Source organism: Pseudorca crassidens, chromosome 7, assembly GCF_039906515.1.
Source record: "Pseudorca crassidens isolate mPseCra1 chromosome 7, mPseCra1.hap1, whole genome shotgun sequence".
NCBI classification, from domain to species: Eukaryota; Metazoa; Chordata; class Mammalia; order Artiodactyla; family Delphinidae; genus Pseudorca; species Pseudorca crassidens.
Window position 1 is genome coordinate 6,726,332 of NC_090302.1, and position 19,613 is coordinate 6,745,944.

The 19,613-nt window shown below is 55.2% G+C and overlaps 1 protein-coding gene across 2 annotated transcripts; it reads left to right on the plus strand.

Annotated features, from left to right (window-relative positions):
• Window positions 1-14,291: 14,291 nt before the first annotated feature.
• ASB6 (ankyrin repeat and SOCS box containing 6) lies at window positions 14,292-19,575 on the plus strand. 2 transcript variants are annotated; one of them, XM_067742993.1, is made up of 6 exons: window positions 14,292-14,547; window positions 15,583-15,764; window positions 16,799-16,905; window positions 17,006-17,114; window positions 17,842-17,928; window positions 18,031-19,575. In XM_067742993.1, exons 1-6 carry the CDS (start codon window positions 14,435-14,437, stop codon window positions 18,696-18,698), a joined length of 1,266 nt encoding a protein of 421 aa, XP_067599094.1. In that variant the 5' UTR covers window positions 14,292-14,434; the 3' UTR covers window positions 18,699-19,575. The 2 variants fall into 2 exon arrangements, with proteins under 2 accessions (XP_067599094.1, XP_067599095.1); XM_067742994.1 differs by lacking the exon at window positions 17,006-17,114 and having other exon boundaries at window positions 18,031-18,274.
• The last annotated feature ends 38 nt before the right edge of the window (window positions 19,576-19,613 follow it).

A 19,613-nucleotide genomic window follows, 5' to 3' on the forward strand; every position in this document is an offset into this window, starting at 1 on the left:
CCACTATTTTTAATGAAAGCCTAGTGATACATTATTCCCTATTAATATATATCCATAGTCATTTTCTTTTCTTTCTTTTTTTTTTTTTTTTCAGCCATGCCACACAGCTTGTGGGATCTTAGTTCCCCAACCGGGGATCGAACCCGGGCACCGGCAGTGAAAGCACAAAGTCCTAACCACTGGCCTGCCAGGGAATTCCCCATAGTTATCTTCTTGATAATAAATACCTAGAAATAGGATATCTGGATGTGGTAGGCAGATAACCTCACAAAGATGTTCATATTATAATCCCTGGAACTTGTGGATATGGCAAAGTGGAATTAAGGTAGCAGATGGAATTAAGGTTACCTATCAGGTGACCTTAAAATAGGGAGAACATTTTTTTAGATATTTATTTTATTTATTAGTTTTGGCTCTGTCGGGACTTCGTTGCTGCCCATGGGCTTCTCTCTAGTTGTGGCGTGCGGGTTTTCTCTTCTCCAGTTGTGGTGCGAGGGTTCCAGAGTGTGTGGGCTCTGTAGTTTGCGGCGCTAGGGCTCTCTGGTTTAGGCGCGTGAGCTCAGTAGTTGTGGCGCGTGGGCTTAGTTGCCCCACGGCATGTGGGATCTTAGTTCCCCGACCAGAGATCCAACCTGAGTCCCCTGCATTGGGAGGTGGATTCTTTACCACTGGACCACCAGGGAAGTCCCAGGGAGAACATTTTAGATTATCTGAGTGACCCAATGTAATCACAAGCGTTCTTCAAATTGGAAGAGAGATGGGAAAGTCAGTGCTGGAGTAATGCAATATAAGAGACTTGACTGGGCAGTGCTGTCTTTGAAAGTGGAGGAAAGCAGCCATGAACTAAGGAATGTGTGTAGCCTCTAGACGTTGGAAAAGGCAAGAAAACAGATTCTTCCCTAGAGCCTCCAGAAAGAAATGCAGCCCTGCAGAATCTTGATTTTAGCCCAGGACTTCTGTTCTCCGCAAAGGTAAGATAATGCCTTTGTACTGTTATAAACACGACGTTTGTGATCATTTGTTACAGCAGCAAATAGACAACTAATGCACTGAGTCAAAGATACTGAAAAAGATTTAAGGCTTTTGATAATATTGCTATGTAGCCTCCAAAAAAGTTGTATCAATTTCTACCCCGGAAGTGCATGAGCTATTTTATTAATTTTCTTTATTGACGGCACAGTCTTTATGGTTTTATTTAACATGAATAAAATGTGCACGTGAGCTGTCTCTTCACTTTCTTTGCTGCACAGCCTCATGCTGGGATGGGTGAGTCTGATGGCCAGCTGGCTTTCCCTTCCAGGACAGCTTTGTAGTGGTTGGAGGAAACACTGAACACTCTCAGCACGGTAAGATCTGTTGCACATCAGCAACACTGTTACTTCCAGCTCCTCGATGCCCTGGACCAGGAACTTCAGGAAGCCACTGGGTAGCATGTACTCATTTCCTTGCTGCTCCCATCACCACTGCTGGGCATGAAGAACAGGCCCTTGAGTCTTCTCTGTATCCTGTTGTCAATGTCTCTGGGTTTCTGCCCATTTTCTCCTTAGCATCATACTGCCCTCAGACAGCGGAAGAGGGTTAATAATAATAACTTATTTTAAATTTCTAAAGGAATTTCCTTCTTTTAATCTGCATACCTTGAATTAATCACTGAATGGGAATATTTAATGCTTACTTATTTTTAAGTTTTTAAAATTTCATTTTTATTTTCTATTGGAGCATAGTTGATTTACACTGTTATGTTAGTTTCAGGTGTACAGCAAAGTGATTCAGTTATACATATACGTATCCATTCTTTTTCAGATTCTTTTCCCATCTAGGTTATTACTTTGATGGCTACTAGTATTTCTGATTTGCAAAATGTCTGTTTATAGTCACGACCCATTTTTCTAGTGGAATGGTTCTGTTTCCTATGGAGTTATAATCAGGCCATTCTTTTGCTGTAACAACCTCTGCAAGACACTTGACTGTCAGTCACTAAAGGACCAAGCCCATTTCATGGATGGGAAAACAAAGACCAAGGATGACATGGCATCCTGCAGCTTTTCTGTTCACCTGATCAGCCCCCTTAGCCCCAAACCCAAGAGTCTCTTCTGAAAGAGATGGTTTAGCAGGGACAGCACACAGAGGCTCACAGGCCAAATTCTGTTCACTGCTGCACGTCTGCGGAATCATAAACACTGCAGGACGATGTGACTCAGATGTGACCAGGCGTGACCGTGACAGATCACAGGGTTCTGTAAATATTGTGTCAGGCTGCTATCACAGCAGGGCTCCCTGCTCACCCCAGACCCCGGTCCACCCTGTGGGAAGTGGAGTCAAGCCCAACGGGGCAGAACATCTGGTTCTCTCCCTCAGCTCACTGCCCAAACTTTTCCCAGCCTCAGTTTCCTTCCTGAGGACCTCCTAGCCAGGATATCCTGCTGAAGTGACTGGGTCTCAGCTCTTGGCAAGGGTTGAAATATTATACCCCTTAGAAAAATGTTTCTGCTCTACCTGCAAATCCGAAGATAAAGATGTGTTCCATAATAGCGGGAGCTAATATTCAATGAGGCTTACTGTAAACCAGGTGATGTACCGAACCATATTGTTTTGTAGCATCCTTACAACTACCGTGAGAGGAGGGGGAAACCGAGACTCAGAGAGCTTAATCTGTCTCCTGGTAAGTTCGTCAGGCTCCTAACCATCACAACAAGTTATCCCATGAGAATTTAGGGCTAGGAATTCGTTTGTTTCTCTTGAAGAATTATGGTCTCTCCTAAAAAAAAAAAAAAAAAAAAAAAAAAAAAGACCAAATAATGAGATTTGGACAGCCCATTGCATTTCCCTTTCTGCCTTGGCCACCAGGAACCCCAGGGCTAACGTTAAGACATAATCACAAGAACTCTATCTGTCCAGGTGGCAAGTCAGTGTATTAACTCCTCGTTTCCTCTCCTTTCACGTGACTTTTTCATTTTCCTGTTTTATTTTAAATCTTTTTGATGCGGTGGCCCTGTGTTGGACATTTTCCAGCAGCGTGACATTGATTAGGTCACTTAACCTCTCAGGGTTTTAGTTTCCTCATCTGTAAATTGGAGGTAACAATGACACCTATCTCACAGGGCTGTTGTGAGAATCAAATGAAATGATCTGTGTAAATAAAAATCCCAGCACGAGCCCGGCATGTGGAAAATATTCAATAAACAGCACCTATGAGTGTGAGAAAAGGCTTTGATAAAGTCAAGAGGGCAGAGAGAACTTCTCCTAAATGGGAAGACTTGGCTGGATACAAGGCCGGCCTGCTGTGGACCTGCTGTGTGACTCTGGGTCATGTACTTCCCTCTCTGAGCCTCAGCTTCCCGTCTGTAAACTGCTTGCTTTATCTTTTTCACCGTTGTGTCCCCAGAGCCCGCAAAGGAGAAGAAAGGAGAAGTGATGCAGGCCCTGACCCAGCACACAGTAGGGCTCCATATATGGTTATTTCAAAAGTGAACGGCTGGTTGAATGGCTGGTGGTCAGATTCCCTACAGCCCAGGACACACCTGGCTGGCGTGGTGCACTATGCCTGGGCCAGTGCCACAATGGCATTCAGACGGTTTTGGGGGCCCGAGGGTGCCCCAGGGCTGGGACAGGCCTGGATCTGGGTCTGGGGCCAAAGACAAGCTCCTATTAAGGACCTACTGCGTGCAGGGCTCCCAGTATACGGTACGGTGTGGTGCCCATGTGACTTACACTCTGGACCCATGACAACCCCTCTGCTGCCTTGGGTGGGGGGTTGCTGTAGGCTTCACAGGGAGATGGGCCAATGGGAAACAGTCCTGAACTGTCCACAGTGATTTATTGAGCACCTACTATATACTGAGGCATTTTGAGTGAGCACCAGGCCATAGACCTTGTGGGACTCTCCGAGGACATGCTGCTGTCCAACCTCGGCAGCTGGAGCACCACAGGCTCAGCTCTGGTGGGCCAGGCACTCTGTTCCAACGAAGACATCTTCCAAGTCATGAGCTTTGCGCTCTTGGGACCAACGTGACTCCCAGGCTGGCCCTTGTTGGAGAATTCTTTTCTGTTACAGGTGGACAAACTGAGGCTCAGAGGGGAAAGGACCAAACTTGGGACGCACCCCACCCCACAGATCTCCAGAATTCTCTTTTGGTGAACTGCCCCTACCCCCTCCCGCCCTGCCTTCCCCAGGAGTCAAGGGAAGGATGCGAGGGCAAGGGGCACAGGCCTAGGCCTAGGGCAGCCCCCAGGCTTCACAAAGGCTTCCGGAGCCCTCGGCCCCTGCCCTCACTCCCTCACGGGCCCCGAAACATCTTGCTGTGATTATTCTGCAGAGAGCAGAGTGGAACTACGCGAGGCTCTTCTCGGCACTCAGCATGGGGGTGAGGGCCTGTGCACGATGGGGCCCCCGTGGTGGCTGAGGACAAGGTGGGGCTGAAGGACAGGCCTGAGGCTTTCCGCTCACCAGCTTAATTGGGGATCTAATCGTTGTTATTATTTATAACTCACGCTTGAACCCTCGCCAGGAGAGTGTGTTCACAGCCTGCACTATCCGGGCAGGCGTTAAATAATTAAACCAAGGGCCTAATCGGCGGTGAAACTCTCCAAGGGCCCCCACTTCCTTAGTTCGTTGATTGTTGATATTTTGGGGGTGAAATATGACCATTTTTACGATCAAAGAGATCAGGGTTCCAAAGGAAAGAAACGGAAAAAAAGGAGGGGCGGTGGGGGACTCTTCCAGTTTTCTTTTCCTCTGACTTAGCGGTCTGGTAAAGTTTCTTTAGACATGCAAAGATTTACACGCCTTTCTGCAGGGAGCCTTAAATTACTCCCCATCCCTCACACATTTCCCCAAGCAGCCAGGAACAGTAAGTCATTGAGAAATGAACAGGCCCCCCTGTAATCGCTCCGGCGGCCTTTGAGAAGGAGAATGTCTAATGACTTTTTTTGAAGTGGAGGTCAAGGTTTTTTAAATAAAACAATCTGTATTAATGCAATTTCCTTTTTAGCTATAGCGTTGGATTTTTTTTTTTCTCCTTTTTCTCCTTTTTTTCTTATGGGGGGAGGGACGGGAGGCAGGGAGGGGGGAAGAGCATCATTGTTCTCTTGCCAGACAACACGTCCCTAATGAGATACATTTATTTAAAACTCTGTACATCATCACCCTGTCAGGGCCTCCAAGGGGGACGCCGAGTCTCTCTCTTGGTTTGTTTCGGATTAGCAGGGCTGGTGGATGGCCCTGCAGTCCGGCTGCTTTGGCGGCCACCGTCTCTTCCCGCTGCCCCCCCTTAGCGGGGCCTCGATCGCTGCACTGTGTGCCCGCGCCCTCACCCCGTCTGATCACCCAGATCTTAGTACAGCCCTTTGGCCTCTGGTCCTCGGTCCTCGGCTTTCGCGTCCCGCCTCCACCCCAGCTGCCTCTGCTGCTCAGTGCTGGCCCCTCGGGGTCCTTTTTTCCCTGGCCCACGAGGAAATATGGCTCTGTGGTTATGTCAGTGACAGAACTGACATGACCGCCCCAGACAGAACCGAGTTCCGGTCCCAACTTGGTCCCTTTCCAACCTCCCCCATCTCCCCAGTTTCCCTAAGGTTTCCTTTACTTATCTGTTCACTGGGAGGATAACTACATGCACACCTGGCGGCTGCAAGAAGGTGCTGCTGGGTCTCCCTAGCATCTGCCTGGTGTCCAGCCCGCAGAGCACATCCACTTAGAGCAGCGGCCACTGTCACCACCACTACTGCTCCCCCAAACCTAGAGCAGAGCCTGAGGGCAGGAGCTGGCCTGTCCCCCCTCCCCCAGCCCACCCCAGCTCACAGGCTGGTTCACCCAAACGCAGGGCTTAGTACCTCTATCAACACGTTTTTTAATTGAATGCCTTCCAGTGCTGGGAGCCGGCTGGGGCACTGGGGATAGAGTGGTGACCCAGACAGCCCAGTCCTGCAGAGAAGTCAATAAGCCAATCTCAACAGAGAAGTAAGCAGGTCCGGGCTCCACGGGGGAGAGGGCTGGGGGAGGGGCATCAGGGAGGGCTTCCCTAAGGAAGCTGACTCTTCAAGCTTGAGCAGGATTTAGCAGGTGACAGGAGACAGAGTCTAGGGGTAGCCAGGCAGGAGACCCAGCATGTGCAAAGGATGCCCAGAGCCTCCAACCTTACCTGTTCCAAGCATCCTCTTTGGTCCTGCTGTGTCTCACCTTCCTCTCCAAGCCAAGAGCTTGAATTACATTTTTCAACTGCTCCGCAGGTACCAAGGTCATGAGATATCCATTCCACAAATAGGCACCATGCTCCTTCCTCTGCCTGCTCCGGGCTAGACCCGGGGTTAAGCTGCGGACCACGCTGGAGCTGGCTCCTGCCCTACAGAGGAAGAGTGAAGATGGATACGGAACTCGGGGTAAACTTCAGCCATCGGGGGGGGGGCGGGGCGGGGGGAAGAGGAATCAGAGAAGGGCCCCCAGGCTGCACAGGCTGCAGGGCAGGTGTTGGGTTTTAGGGAAGGAAGGGAATTAGCCCAGGAGTGGTCACCCCGGAGTGGAGACCCTTTTCCTCCCCTACAGCCCTGGCTGGCAGGAGCCTTGGGGGCCTTTTGGGGACTCTGGGACCTGGGGGAGGCAGGGGGCAGTAAGCTTGGAGACCAGGGGCAGGATTGCTAACATGCAGGAGTCTGGCTTAAAGGGGACTAGGCCAGCGTCAGATGGCTCAGCCACGGGGCTCAAGGCTGGGAAGCCGCCCACCCGTCCCCGTGCCCATGAGCACCCGCTCTGACCCAGCTCCGGGCTGCAGCCTGGGGCCTGGAGGGTCCTGTTCCACAGGGGCAAGAGAGAGACCCCAAGGCCTCTGTCTACACCTCCTCTCTTAGCCAACTCTGGCCCGGAGAGACTGACTGTTTCTCCCCAGAGCCTATACCTGGGCCCAGCACTGACTGCCCAGGGAAGCGATTACCATCACAGTGACCCAGGCAGCACATCTAGACAGTATCAGACAGGCCTGGGATCAAACCACGGCACTGGCACTCATGTGCTCTGTGACCTTGGGGAAGTCACTTCCCTCTCATCTGTAGCTACACCTCAGGGGTGTCGGGAGGATTCAGCCACGATGTGTTTCAAGCAGGGCAGGGGCTTGATAAATGCTGGCTACCTGAGGGACCCTTGGCCTGGCATGTTGTTTTCTGGGATTTTCTGGGACCTACTGCCTTGGTCTGTGAAGTAGACCTTTACCTCCTGTCACTGCCGACGCCTCTGAGGCCACATCCCCGGGCACCGCCCGGCCACCCGCCCCACCTCTTCTTTCCTGGCTCTCCCGTCCCTGCCTCTGTCTCAGCGTTCAGCCAGCTCCTCTCCTGCCTCTGTCTGGGCCTCCACCACGGTTTCATTGCCTCTGGTTTCCCTCTGTCTCTGTCTGCCAGGAATCGTGTCCCAGAGGAACCAGTACTCTAGGGCTCTCCTGTGTTCCCTTTTACAGCGGTGAGATGGGAAGAGGGAGGGAGGGAATGAGAGAGAAAGAGAGAGAGAGAGAGGAGGGAAAAAAAATCAAAGCCTACATATTGGTTCCAGATGTGGCTCTCTCTCACAGCCCTCTCCAGCAATTTAATTAAATTCCCCCAGACAGCCAGGAGGGTTTCTTAATGATCAAATTTCCCGGCTCCCCTCCTTGAACGGGCCCACTCTGTCTCCCTGACGGATGGCCGACGGGATTCTTCCTGCCGTCAGCTTTGCCAAGCAGGGCCAGGGGGGTGGAATAGGGGGCTTCCCCAGAGCACAAAGGACCCGTCCTGCGCCCACCTCTGCCCCCCTCCATCCCCAAGGGCTCTGAGCCTTGCCCCCCCCGACCCCCACCCCCGAGCCTATCCTTGGCAGAACCTGCCTGGGCCAAGCTGCAGTGGCTGGAGGGGGCCCAGTGGTCCCCTCCCATGAGCTCTGCCTCTGGGCCGGCCTGCTGGGGACTGATACCACGTGGGTGCCAGCAGGGGTCAGATGGGGAGTCTGGGATCAGTACTCTGGGCTCACAGACCAGCCAGAGATGGGGCAGGCTCGGACCTCCTGGGCACCCTTCCGAACCCATGTGGCAGTGAGATAGACCAAGACTCAGAGAGGGCAAGGCCCGGTCCAAGATCACACATACCTGCTTGCCAGGGACAGGAAAGGCATAGGCAGGCTGATCAGCATTTAGGTGGAGAGGCTGTGCCAGGGAGAGACCTGGGATGGTTCCCCCACGTGAAGCTAAGGGTCACTCTCAGTAGGACCCCTCCCTGACTTCTGGAGTGGGGAGGAATCTAGGTGAGCCTTGCAACCACCATCTTCTTGTGCCAGTGAGGCAGTGAGGCTGAGAGAGGGCCAGGCCAGAGCCCAGGCCCCAGACTCCCTCCTGTCTTGAGGCGAGGGGCCTGAGGGCCTCTGTGTGAATTGAATGTTTGCGTTCCCCAACCTGCAAATTCATATGTTGAAGCCCTAACCGCCAATGTGATGATATTAGGAGGTGGGCCCACTGAAAGGAGTTAGGTTAGATGAGGTCATGAGGGTGGAGCACCCGTGATGGGATTAGTGCCCTTATAAGACCAGGATGTGGTCATGTGAGTGCATGGGGAGATGGTGGCCACCTGCAAGCCCAGAGAAGAGGTTTTGGAATGAAACCTACCTTACTGGCATCTTGATCTTGAATTTCCCAGCCTCCAGAACTGTGAGAAATAAATATATGTTGTTGAAGCCACCTAACCTATAGTACTTTGTACGGCAGCCCGAGCTGACTAAGACAGGCTGTAAGCACCTTCTCACCCTGTTCTCCTGGGTGAATCCCTAAGGACCCACCTCATCTGGAAGAGGATGGGGGTCAGGTGGGGCCTCTGATGTGGGCACACAAGGATGGCAGAGAAAGGGAGGATCCCTCATCTTCCCCTCTGAGGTTCTGGGCTGCCCACCTGAGGCTTCACCAGGGCCTGACCCAGCCCATAACTGGCTCTCACAGGCCCCACACCTGGCCAGGCATCGGGACCACCTGGCAGTGTCTGGGTGTGGAATGGGGTGGGGGGATAAGTCAGGGAGGAGGCTGCCCTTGGAGCAGGGGACTCTGGCCAGCAGGGCCGGATTTCCTGGAGGGCGCAGGTGGCAGGGGGAGGAGCAGAGATGTCCCTGGGTGTCGGGGTCTCCAAAATGCTCCTGGGTGCTGGGGAGCAAATGGAATGAGGGGGGGACAGGAAAGTCTTTCCCTGGCCCAGCTGAGGCCCTGCCACCCACTCCGGATCCCGGTCCCCTGGTCCCTCAGCTCCTCCCTGAGCTCACAGAGGACCAGGCCCTTCAGCATGGGGACGGTGGCCAAACAGGGCCAAGCAGGCCAGGCCTCCTGGGGTCTTGAGGGTCAGGGGTCAGGGCGGGGTCAGGTGTGGGGGAGGGGAAAGGAGAGGGAGGGAGGCCGGCCTGAGGAGGAGGGGCGCAGGCAGAAGGAAGCCCAGGGCGGTGGCCCCCAGACGGCACTGGAGGAGTCCGCCCAGGCCGCCTGCTGCTCCCGCTGCCAGGCCTGAAGCTGGAGGTTCCACCAAGGAGAGGGGGAAGCATATTCCTTGCGGCAGATTTGCTGCGTTTTCCAAATATCTCACTTTATGGAAACTCTGCCAAATCAAAAAAAAAGAGAGAGAAATAAAAGGGGGGCCTTTTACTCAATTTCTCTCTCCAGGGCCTTATAAGAGACAGACCTTGCTGCCGACTGCCCCTCGTGGACAGGGGGCACCAGGAAGGTGGGGTGCCGGGCCGGGGCCGTGACACCACCCCTCCTGCAGCCCCTGCCCTGAGCGTGTGTGTGTGTGTGTGTGTGTGTGTGAACGAGCGTGCATGGTTGTGTGTCTGAGCAAGTGAGTGTTTGCGTGTGAGAACGTCTTCTGAGTGTGAATGTGGTGTCACAAGCACATGTCGGTGTGTGAGGGCTCCTGTGTGTGAGAATCTGTGTGAGGGTGTGAACCGGTGAGCATGAGTGTGTGAGGGAGGGAAGCAGGAGAGAGTGCAGGGGACCGTGGCTGGGCAGGGCCAGGTGTCCTGAGCCAGGGTCCAGGGAGCCCTTAAGGGCTAGGCTCGGGATCGAGTCCCGGAGGCCCCTCGCTAGCCAGCTGCCCTGGAGCTGGTCAGTTCTCTCTCTGAGCCTCGGTCTCCCAGACTATGACACAGGAATCCTGCTGTCACTTCCTTCCTGGAGCGTTATGACGAGCTGATGAGACATCCGTGCTGAGCTTCTAATCTGATTCCCAAGGCACAGGACTCACTGCACCAAAGGCTGCTGCTGTCATCAACGTATCCTTCATATGATCAGGCTGGGCCCTGAGGTACCCAAGGACTGGGGAGGGCAGTGGGGGGGGGTGCCCAGGGGTGCGGGATTCAGGAAGGCCTGTGTGCTGGGAAGGATGCCACTAGGTGGAGTTGGGAGGAGAAAAGGTTTTGTGGACGGACCTTGCCCTGGTGTTCACGGCCTTACCTTCAACCCCAGGTGTAAAAGTGTGCAGGGCCTGATCCCCTGCCTCTGGCTGATTCAGTCTCAGGTAAGACACATTCATTGGTAAGAAGGTAGAAGACACAGAGAAGCACAAAGAAGATCAAAGTTCTCCAGATCCCAGCACCCAGAAACAATCACCACTCATATCTCAGCACAGGGTCGTCAAGAATTACTCCTGCCCACGAGCAAATGCATACACACACGCGTGCACACACACACACACACCACTTTTTCCTAAGTGGGATCAGAGAGTACCTACTGTTCTGTAACTTGCTTTGCTGAGCTGCTATAGGGAAGAGTCAAGCACATGGTAAGTCTTATATGTCAGCTATTATCACTGTTGGTGTTGGGCTAGAGAGGCCAAACTTCTCTCCTTATGTTTGTTGACAGTAGTTTTTCATCCTTTCTGACTTGCCTGTGTATATCCTTTGCCCATTTTTCTCTTAGTGTTTTTGCCTTCTTCTTGTTGATTTTAACAGTTCTTTATATATGAAGGTTATCCCCCTCTGTGCATTGGATAGTCAGAGTGACTCCCAAACTGCCCCAGGAGAAGGAGGCAGGGACAGACGCTGCCAGGGTCTGAGCACTGGGTGCTTGGCCCCAGCCCCCCAACCCCAGCCTGCTAAGAACCCTGGAGTTGGGCATCAGGAAGCAGCCGGGCTGACAGGGCAGTGAGAGGCAGTGGCAGGGAAAAAAGAGAAGGTTCAGAGCTGAAATGAGAGGCTCTGAGCGACAGAGCCTTAATAGGAGGCAGATGGAGGAAACAGGGTTGCCCTTGCTGATAGGAAGGAGGTCATGGGTCATGGAGCTTTCTAAAGATAGGAGCCTAGGAGACGGGCAGGCGACAGGGCCTGCTCCATGGTGTGGTGCCCAAGGACTGTGACAGAGCAGTGCTCAGCCCCTCCCTCCAGCATATCCAGACCCTCTCAGGCCCAGAACCAGAGGAACTGCAGGGCACCTGAGGCCAGGTATATGGAAGAGCTCCCCCAACCTTGGGTTAAAGTCCCAACCTAGCTGTTTAACATCGGGCAAGCACCCAAACCTCTCTGAGCCTCAGTTTCCTTGTTGAAAACGGGTTTAATACCATCACCTACTTAGGGGGTGTGTATTAAGATTAGTATGTCAAGTGTTTAGCACAGTGCCTGGCACATCAAAAGCGCTCAGTAAATAAAAGTTAACTTGTGATTGGGACTTCCCTGGTGGCGCAGTGGTTAAGAATCTGCCTGCCAATGCAGGGGACACAGGTTTGATCCCCGGTCTGGGAAGATCCTACATGCCGTGGAGCAACTAAGCCCATGCGCCACAACTACTGAGCCCATGTGCTGCAACTACTGAAGCCCACGTGCCTATAGTCCGTGCTCCGCAACAAGAGAAGCCACCGCAATGAGAAGCCCATGCACCGCAACGAAGAGTAGACTCCACTCACTGCAAGTAGAGGAAGCCCCCGCGCAGCAACGAAGACCCAAGGCAGCCAAAAAAAAAAAAAAAAAAAGTGGATTCATGATTGTCACCATCCTAATCACAAGACAGTTATAGTTTTCTTGGTGGTAGAGCCCATCGGTGACATCAAGGACCTCTTCATTGGCTCCAACACTGTCAGAGCTGAAGGGCCTTCAGGTTACAGGTGGGGAAACTGAGGCCCAGAGACCAGAAGGGCCGTGCCTGGGGTCATCCATTGGAGCACCTTCAGTTGTGTCCTCCAAAGAGATATTTTCAAGTCCTAACCCTGTGGAAACTATGACAGTGATCCTATTTGGAAATAAAGTTTTTGCAAAGGTAATCAAGTTAAAATGAATTCACATCGAATTAGGGTGGGCCATAAATCCAGTGACTGGCGCCATTTAGGAAGGACAGGGAGATTTGGACAGAGAGACAGACACAGGGAAGAAGGCCACGTGAACACAAAGGTAGGCAGGGATTGGGGTGACGCTGCCACAAGCAAAGCCATGCCCGGGGCTGCCAGAACCTTCCCTAGTGTCTTCAGAGGGAGCACGGCCCTGCCTACACTTTGACGTCAGACTTCCGGCCCCCAGAACTGGGAGAGAATACACTTCTGTTGTTTGAAGCCATCCAGTCTGTGGTGCTTTGTTACCACGGCCTTATGAAGCCAGGGCAGAAGCTGGCCTCAGACCGGGCTGTGCCCACCACTCCCAGTTCTGCCCTGGACCCCATTCTAGGTGGGCCTCCTCCAGTTACCTCCACGTGCTCTAGCCTTCTCCAGGCCCCTCAGGGCTCTCACCTGCGCCATGGAGCAAGTGACCCGGGATCAAATAGGGCTGTGAAACCTGGGGGCTGCTGCACCATTCAGGGCCTGGGGATCAACTGAGGGGTGGGGTGTGGATCCTTCAGACAGGGGCAGACATTCCCAAACCCCCAGGGTAATATCTGGGGAGGCTGAGGCACTTCAGAGCAAACCCCCATCCGGATGCACCTTGTCGCCAGATAGGGATTTGGGCCCAGGTGCCCGATGTTCTGATTTTACCAGACAAGCTGGAAATCGGCGACGTGAGCAAAAAATGTCCCAATTTCACTTAAGGAGAAGATACTTCTTCCTGGAGTGAGAACCAAGGCAGATGTGTGCTGGGAACCAGGGACCCTTTGGTCTGGAGCCCCCCTAAGCTGGCCTGTCCTAACAGGGCTTAAACCCCACCCCTCTTTCTTGCTCCTTTAGGCAACGGAGGGGCAGGCAAAACGAGGCCTTCTGAGGCCTGATGGGGATTTTAATAGCTCATCACTTGATACGCACAACCACCTTGTAAACTGAACAATAATAACAGTGAGCAATTCTCCAGCCCCTGTTGTGTACTCCACGCTGCTGGGTCCCCATAGCTGGACCTGGAATACCTTGGACTGGGTTTTCTTGCTAAGACTGTTTTTGCTCTTGGCAGGGGAGCCTTATTCTATCTATCTTTTTACATTTAATCATAGACACACGGGGTTGTCTTTAAATTCATCTCTAAACGTTTTCTACTTCGCTCAACAACGCTTGCCTCTGACAGGTGCCAGGCGGGAGAGCTCCCACGCCCATGTGGTGGAAGTGGGGGTAGATGGGAGACCAGGGCTGCCACGGGCACAGCTGGGACTGGCGCACCTCTTCATAACGGACTTTCCAGAATCACGAAGACATCAGGGCTCCACTGTGGGCCTCAAGGTTGTGGAGGTTCAAATGCGAGGCCCAAGGCCGGATGCCTACACCCCAGAAAAGTGGCCCCAGGCTTGGGCTCTTTCCTGCTAGACTTCACTTCCACCCACAGTGACAGAGCTCTTGATCCAGGTTCTCGCGTGCGTTTGATTATCCCCATTATACAGATGAAGAAATTGAAGTTCATTGAGTCCATCAAGGCGGAAAGTGGAAGGAGACGGCAGCCTGCGGGGCCAGGAGCTCCAGGGGACAGAGACTCAGGAATCATCCCCATCGCCCGTCGGGTTGGGTGTGGTCCAGTCAGCGTGGGGCGAGGCGAGAGCCAGGCCCAGCCGTGGTCCGACCCGAGTCCATGGCGGCTCGCGGGCGCCGGGAGTTCGAGTCACCTCCACCGCGGGAAGGAGTTGGACAGGGGTCAAGCCGGTGTGCTCGCTCAATGGGCGGAGCTCGGACGACGCCCAGCGGCCGCGGGCGGGATCGCAGGGCGGAGCCGGGCCGGGCAGGCAAGGGACGGGCCCTCCAAGGGCTGGGATCCGGCTGGGCTGCAGGTCCGCGCCCTGCAGTCCCCCAGGGCCGCCCCGCAGACACCCCCAGTTGGCGCGCCCAGTCGCGCCGCGGTCCTCCCAGCCCGCAGAGGGCGCTGTCGTCCCCCGCTCTCTTTCCCAGGCCGGAGCGGGCCGGAAGTTCCAGTGTTACTTCCGGCGCGGAGCAGTTGGTTGGGCGGTGCAGTTGGCCGGCGAGGGGACTGGACCAGCAGTGGCCAAGCTTGGCCGAGATCGCGGCCCCCGGAACGTGCCCAATCGGCGTCTCGGCCTCGGCGGAAGGTGCGGCCGCCGCAATGCCGTTCCTGCACGGCTTCCGGAGGATTATCTTCGAGTACCAGCCGCTAGTGGATGCGATTCTGGGCTCCTTGGGCATCCAGGACCCCGAGCGGCAGGAGCCCCTGGACGGGTAACTCGCTCCCTTCCCGCCTCCGACCCGGAGCTGCATCCCTTTCATTGTCACTACAAACATGGCGGGGCGAGGCGGGCGGTGTCCCCACCTGACAGATAAGACAGACGGCGGTGGTGAGGACTCCCAGCTAGCGCAGGCAGGGCCGGAGGGTGGGGTGTCGGTAGGGCCTCCGCCTCAGGGCCCCACCCTGCGCCCTGCCTGTCCTGTGCCCTCCACCTGGAGTTGCAGAGGAGCAGGGTGGAATCTGTGAGCAGTGCGAAATGCGCTTTCCATGGCCGAGTTTGCACAGGCGCGGGTCTATCCGTGAACCGGTGGGAACGGTGTTAGAAAGCGCATCGTTCAGGGCTACGTCAGTGAGCTAAACCCCCAGCCTTCATGATGCTTGTGCTCCAGAGGAGAGAGACCGACAGTCATAAGTGAACTTAAGTAAATAGTGTATTAGGTGGAACAGAGAAAAGAGCAGAGGAAAGGGGGATCAGGTGTGCGTTTTGAGGACCCGTTGGAATTGGCGAGGGAGGTAGGTGGGTTGGGACTTTGTGTGCGCTCAGCCTTCGGAACACCAGACGTCCCTGGGTGTGAGCGAGGGAGGAGGTCTGCTGACTGCCCTGGCTGTAGGGTTGCCTGGGCTGGTCTGGCATCCTCTGCCGCTCAGGGACAGTCACTGTCTGCGGTGGGAGGGTGTCAGTGTCTGGTACTTGATCTTGGCCACAAGAGTTCCCTTCAGTGCCAACAGCCCAGGTGTATGAGGCTTTGTACCCAAGCCAGGGGCTAGATTCTCTGGGCCGCTTGGAGGGAGGCTGAAGACAGCCCCAGTCCTTTCTCAGCAAACCCGAGGAGTCTGCTCCAGTGAGCAGATCCAGCTTGGCCCTCTCTACCACTGACCTTTTCTAAAGAGACTTTCAGCCCCACGGAGCCAGGGCCCTGCCTGTGTGTGACAGCAGGAGACTAAAGGCCACCTGCCCACAGGGTACCCAGCCAGCTGGTCCCGCTGCTGTTCCCACCCTCAACTGGTCTGCCTCTCTCCTGCCCCAGGCCCAGTTATGTCGCCAGCGAGGAGAGCCGGATCCTCGTTCTCACTGAGCTGCTGGAGAGAAAAGCCCACTCTCCATTTTACCAGGAAGGCGTGAGCAACGCCCTGCTGAAGATGGCTGAGCTGGGACTTACGCGCGCAGCTGACGTTCTCCTGCGGAATGGGGCCAACCTCAACTTCGAAGGTCAGCTGGAGCCCAGAGGGACCGGGGTGGGTAGGTGGCTTAAGTGTGGCCCTGCTTTGGGTGGGCGGCCAAGCCTTCGGGGTCTGCTTTTACTGTTCTCTTGGGAGATACTTCCCTCATTTATGTCACGGGTGATGACTAAGGACACCCACATTGGGTGGCCTCCCATCCCCCTGCGGGCTTTCAAATGGCCCTTAACCACCTCTGATCAAGAGCGAGTTTGTCACTGCTTCTACCATGTGATTGCTTTAGCAAACTTTCCCCCAGCTCCCAGCTAAATCCCTGCCTCCATTAATGTGAAAATGTGGCTGCTGGCGCTGTGCCCAGAGCTCAGGGAATGTAATTTTCTGACACTCGTTCTGAGCCACCTTGCATTCTTGTTCTTGCCACAGGGAGAGGGGAAAACAGATAAGACTCACTGGGCATAAATGACAGCAGGACGCTGTTGGCTTCTAGCTTGTGTGCTGGGGGTGGTGATGGAGCCATTATTCCTTCCCTCTTCGCTTTCACCCTGGGAGGGCAGGCAGAGTCGGCCAGGAGACATGCAGGGCTGACTTGGGGCCGACTTGGGGGTTTTGTGCTGACACAGGATGTGGCCAGGCGTGTCTCCCCTCCCCATTTGAGGACAGGCTCAGAGGCTTCTAGGCTCCTGGAGGGTCACAGAGCTGAGAGAGGTGGGGGAGGCATTGTGAAGTCAGCCACTGGGAGACCCAGCTGTGAGAACTTGGCTTTTATTGCAAGACTTACGGAGCTGTCACTCTGTGTATTCCTCCCAACAGCCCTGTTTAGGTCCCATTTTACAGAAGGAACTAAGACCCGGATTAAGTACGATGTCCATTAATCAGAACAGCCCCAGGATCCAAACCTAGGCCTGACTCCATGCACTGTCCGACGAAGACAGCTGTGTCCCGACCCCTTGTGGTGCTGGGAGCCCTTAGGTCGGAGCACTGCGGCTGGGCTGCCAGGCTGGTCCTGGGACCCTGCGAGAATGTGCCGACAGGCAGGACTGACCTAAGCTGTGTCTGTGCCCTCAGACCCGGTCACCTACTACACGGCCCTGCACATCGCCGTCCTGCGAAACCAGCCTGACATGGTGGAGCTGCTGGTGCGCCACGGGGCCGACATTAACCGCAGGGACCGGGTAAGAGCCAGGTCCGGCCTGCTCTGAAGGGGGGATGTGGTCGGGGCCCTGAGCAGCTCACAGGCCCCCGGGCCGACGCGGCTGTGCTTTCTTGACTCAGATCCACGAGAGCAGCCCCTTGGACCTGGCCAGCGAGGAGCCGGAGCGCCTACCCTGCCTGCAGCGCCTCCTGGACCTTGGAGCAGATGTCAACGCGGCCGACAAGCATGGTGGGTGCCTCCTGTAGAGGAGCAGGGTGGGCCTGGGCCGAATTGCCTTGTGGGGTTACCCAGGGTAACCCGGGGCGATGGCTTGGCAGGCAGGCTGGAGGCGGCCCCTCTGATGGCACAGCACGGCCGGGCGCACACTGGTGCATTTTGCTGACTCGCCGAGGCTTGAGAGGCAGTGCGTCATCGGTCCCGTAAGGGCATCTGTAGGAGGAAATGGGGTACCTGTGTGCTCAGCTTCTGAGGGACGGGGCTCCCTGTCGGGAGAGACCCAGCCTGGGTCTCAGGTAGCATCTCAGGGTCTAGAAAAGTCCTGCTTTCCCTGGCCCTTCTGTTCCCATTTTTGTGTGAGTGGAGTGAGAATGGCCAGAAACCTGTCATCCTCCGCGCAGAAACAGAGACACAGATGTAGAGAACAAACGTATGGACACCAAGGGGGGAAAGTGGCAGGGGGGCTGGTGGTGGGATGAATTGGGAGATTGGGATTGACATGTATACACTACCATGTGTAAAACAGATAGCTAGTGGGAACCTGCTATGTAAAAAATAAATAAATTCAAAAAATTCAAAAGAAAGAAACCTGTCACCCTCAGCCCCAGGTGAGAGAGGTCAGTCATTATTGAAGTTCGTTTTCTGGTCCCGAGGGTCTGTGTTTCCCTTCCACCTCTGGGGTTGGCCTGACCTCGGCTTCCCGGCCTCCCACTGCCCCCCACTCACTCTCCCTCCCTAGGAAAGACTGCTCTGCTCCATGCTCTGGCCAGCAGTGACGGGGTGCAAATCCACAACACTGAGAACATCCGCCTCTTGCTGGAAGGAGGTGAGCCTTGTCCTTCCATGCTGCCCCCTGGAACACGAAGCATTGCTTTGCCAGGGTTTAAGGCCTCCTCCCACCGTCTCTTCTCCCTCCTGGTTCTTCTAGGGGCGGATGTCAAGGCTACCACCAAAGACGGGGACACGGTGTTCACCTGCATCATCTTTCTGCTGGGCGAGACGGTGGGAGGTGACAAAGAGGAGGCCCAGTTGATCAACCGCTTCTGCTTCCAAGTAACGCAGCTGCTGCTGGCTCACGGCGCCGACCCCAGCGAGTGCCCGGCCCACGAGTCCCTCACGCACATCTGCCTCAAGAGCTTTAAGCTGCACTTCCCTCTCCTGCGCTTCCTGCTGGAGTCCGGGGCCGCCTATAACTGTTCCCTCCACGGCGCGTCCTGCTGGTCCGGCTTCCACATCATCTTCGAGAGGCTCTGCTCCCACCCAGGCTGCGCGGAGGACGAGAGTCACGTGGACCTGCTGCGCAAAGCTGAGACCGTCCTGGATCTCATGGTGACTAATTCCCACAAACTCCAGCTGCCTGAAAACTTCGATATCCATCCCGTGGGCAGCCTGGCAGACAAGATCCAGGCCCTTCACTTCTCCTTGAGGCAGCTGGAGAGCTACCCCCCACCCCTCAAGCACCTGTGTCGCGTTTACATCCGGCTCTACCTTCAGCCGTGGCCTGTGGACGCGAAGGTCAAGGCCCTGCCTCTGCCCGACAGGCTCAAGTGGTATCTCCTCAGTGAGCACAGTGGCACCGTCGAAGACGACATCTGACAGCTGCGACTGCAGGGAACAGGGTCTGGGCAGCTCAACCTGTTGGTGGATTTAAGTACCTGTGGCAGCCTTAGGGGAGAACCTTCAGCCCCGTCTGTCAGAAGGTGCATGTTGGAGGTGAGACTGGATCCTTACTGAGGACAGAGAAAGCCAGGTGGAACCCGGCAGCTGCAAGCACCCCAGTGGGGAAAGGCTTCCGTCTTCCAGGCAGACCGCCCCCGCTTCCCTCTGGCAGCACCCCCAAGTCTCACCCCACAGTGGAACAAGGGACAGGGTTTGGACTTGGGACACGTTTGTACCCTCTCAGCCTGAGGGAAGCACTCGGCATTTAGAGAAGCAGGGTAGCTCCGAGACCGGGCCCTCCTGCGGGCTGCAGGAAGCTGGCCTGTTCTGCGTGGAGACGCGGCTGAGGCCGGAGCAGGCGGGAGGGGCCCGCGGGGTGCAGCCCAGCCGAGACCCTGTACACGCGCCTCCGCTCCAGAGTCCGTCAGAAAGTAAGTGCTTCTGGGCAGGCAGGGAGGAAGCTGAGCTGCCTCCTGCAGCGTCTGCAGCTCTGGGCCCAGGTCGCCCCCCAGGGTGCAGGGCTCTGCTCTGGCGGCAGCTGTTTGTGCCAACCCTGGGGTTCTGGGGACCATGCGTTCTACAAAGCAATCATGCATGGCCAGGGGCTGTCCTTCCAGTGTCTCGCTTTGTGTGGGATCATCTGATGGAGGAAGCCACCGAGACTGGAAGCCAGCCTCCGCCCTGGGCTGAGCCCTCAGCAGGCTGTCTGCAAGTCACACAGGTGGTCACTGTGAATTGTGTAAATGCCTGGGAGATGAGCTGAGACAACCGAATGATATATTATAAAATTAAACTGATTTCCCTTGGCCTTAAAGGTCCTTGTATAACATTTCGGCCCCGCCCCCCCCCCGC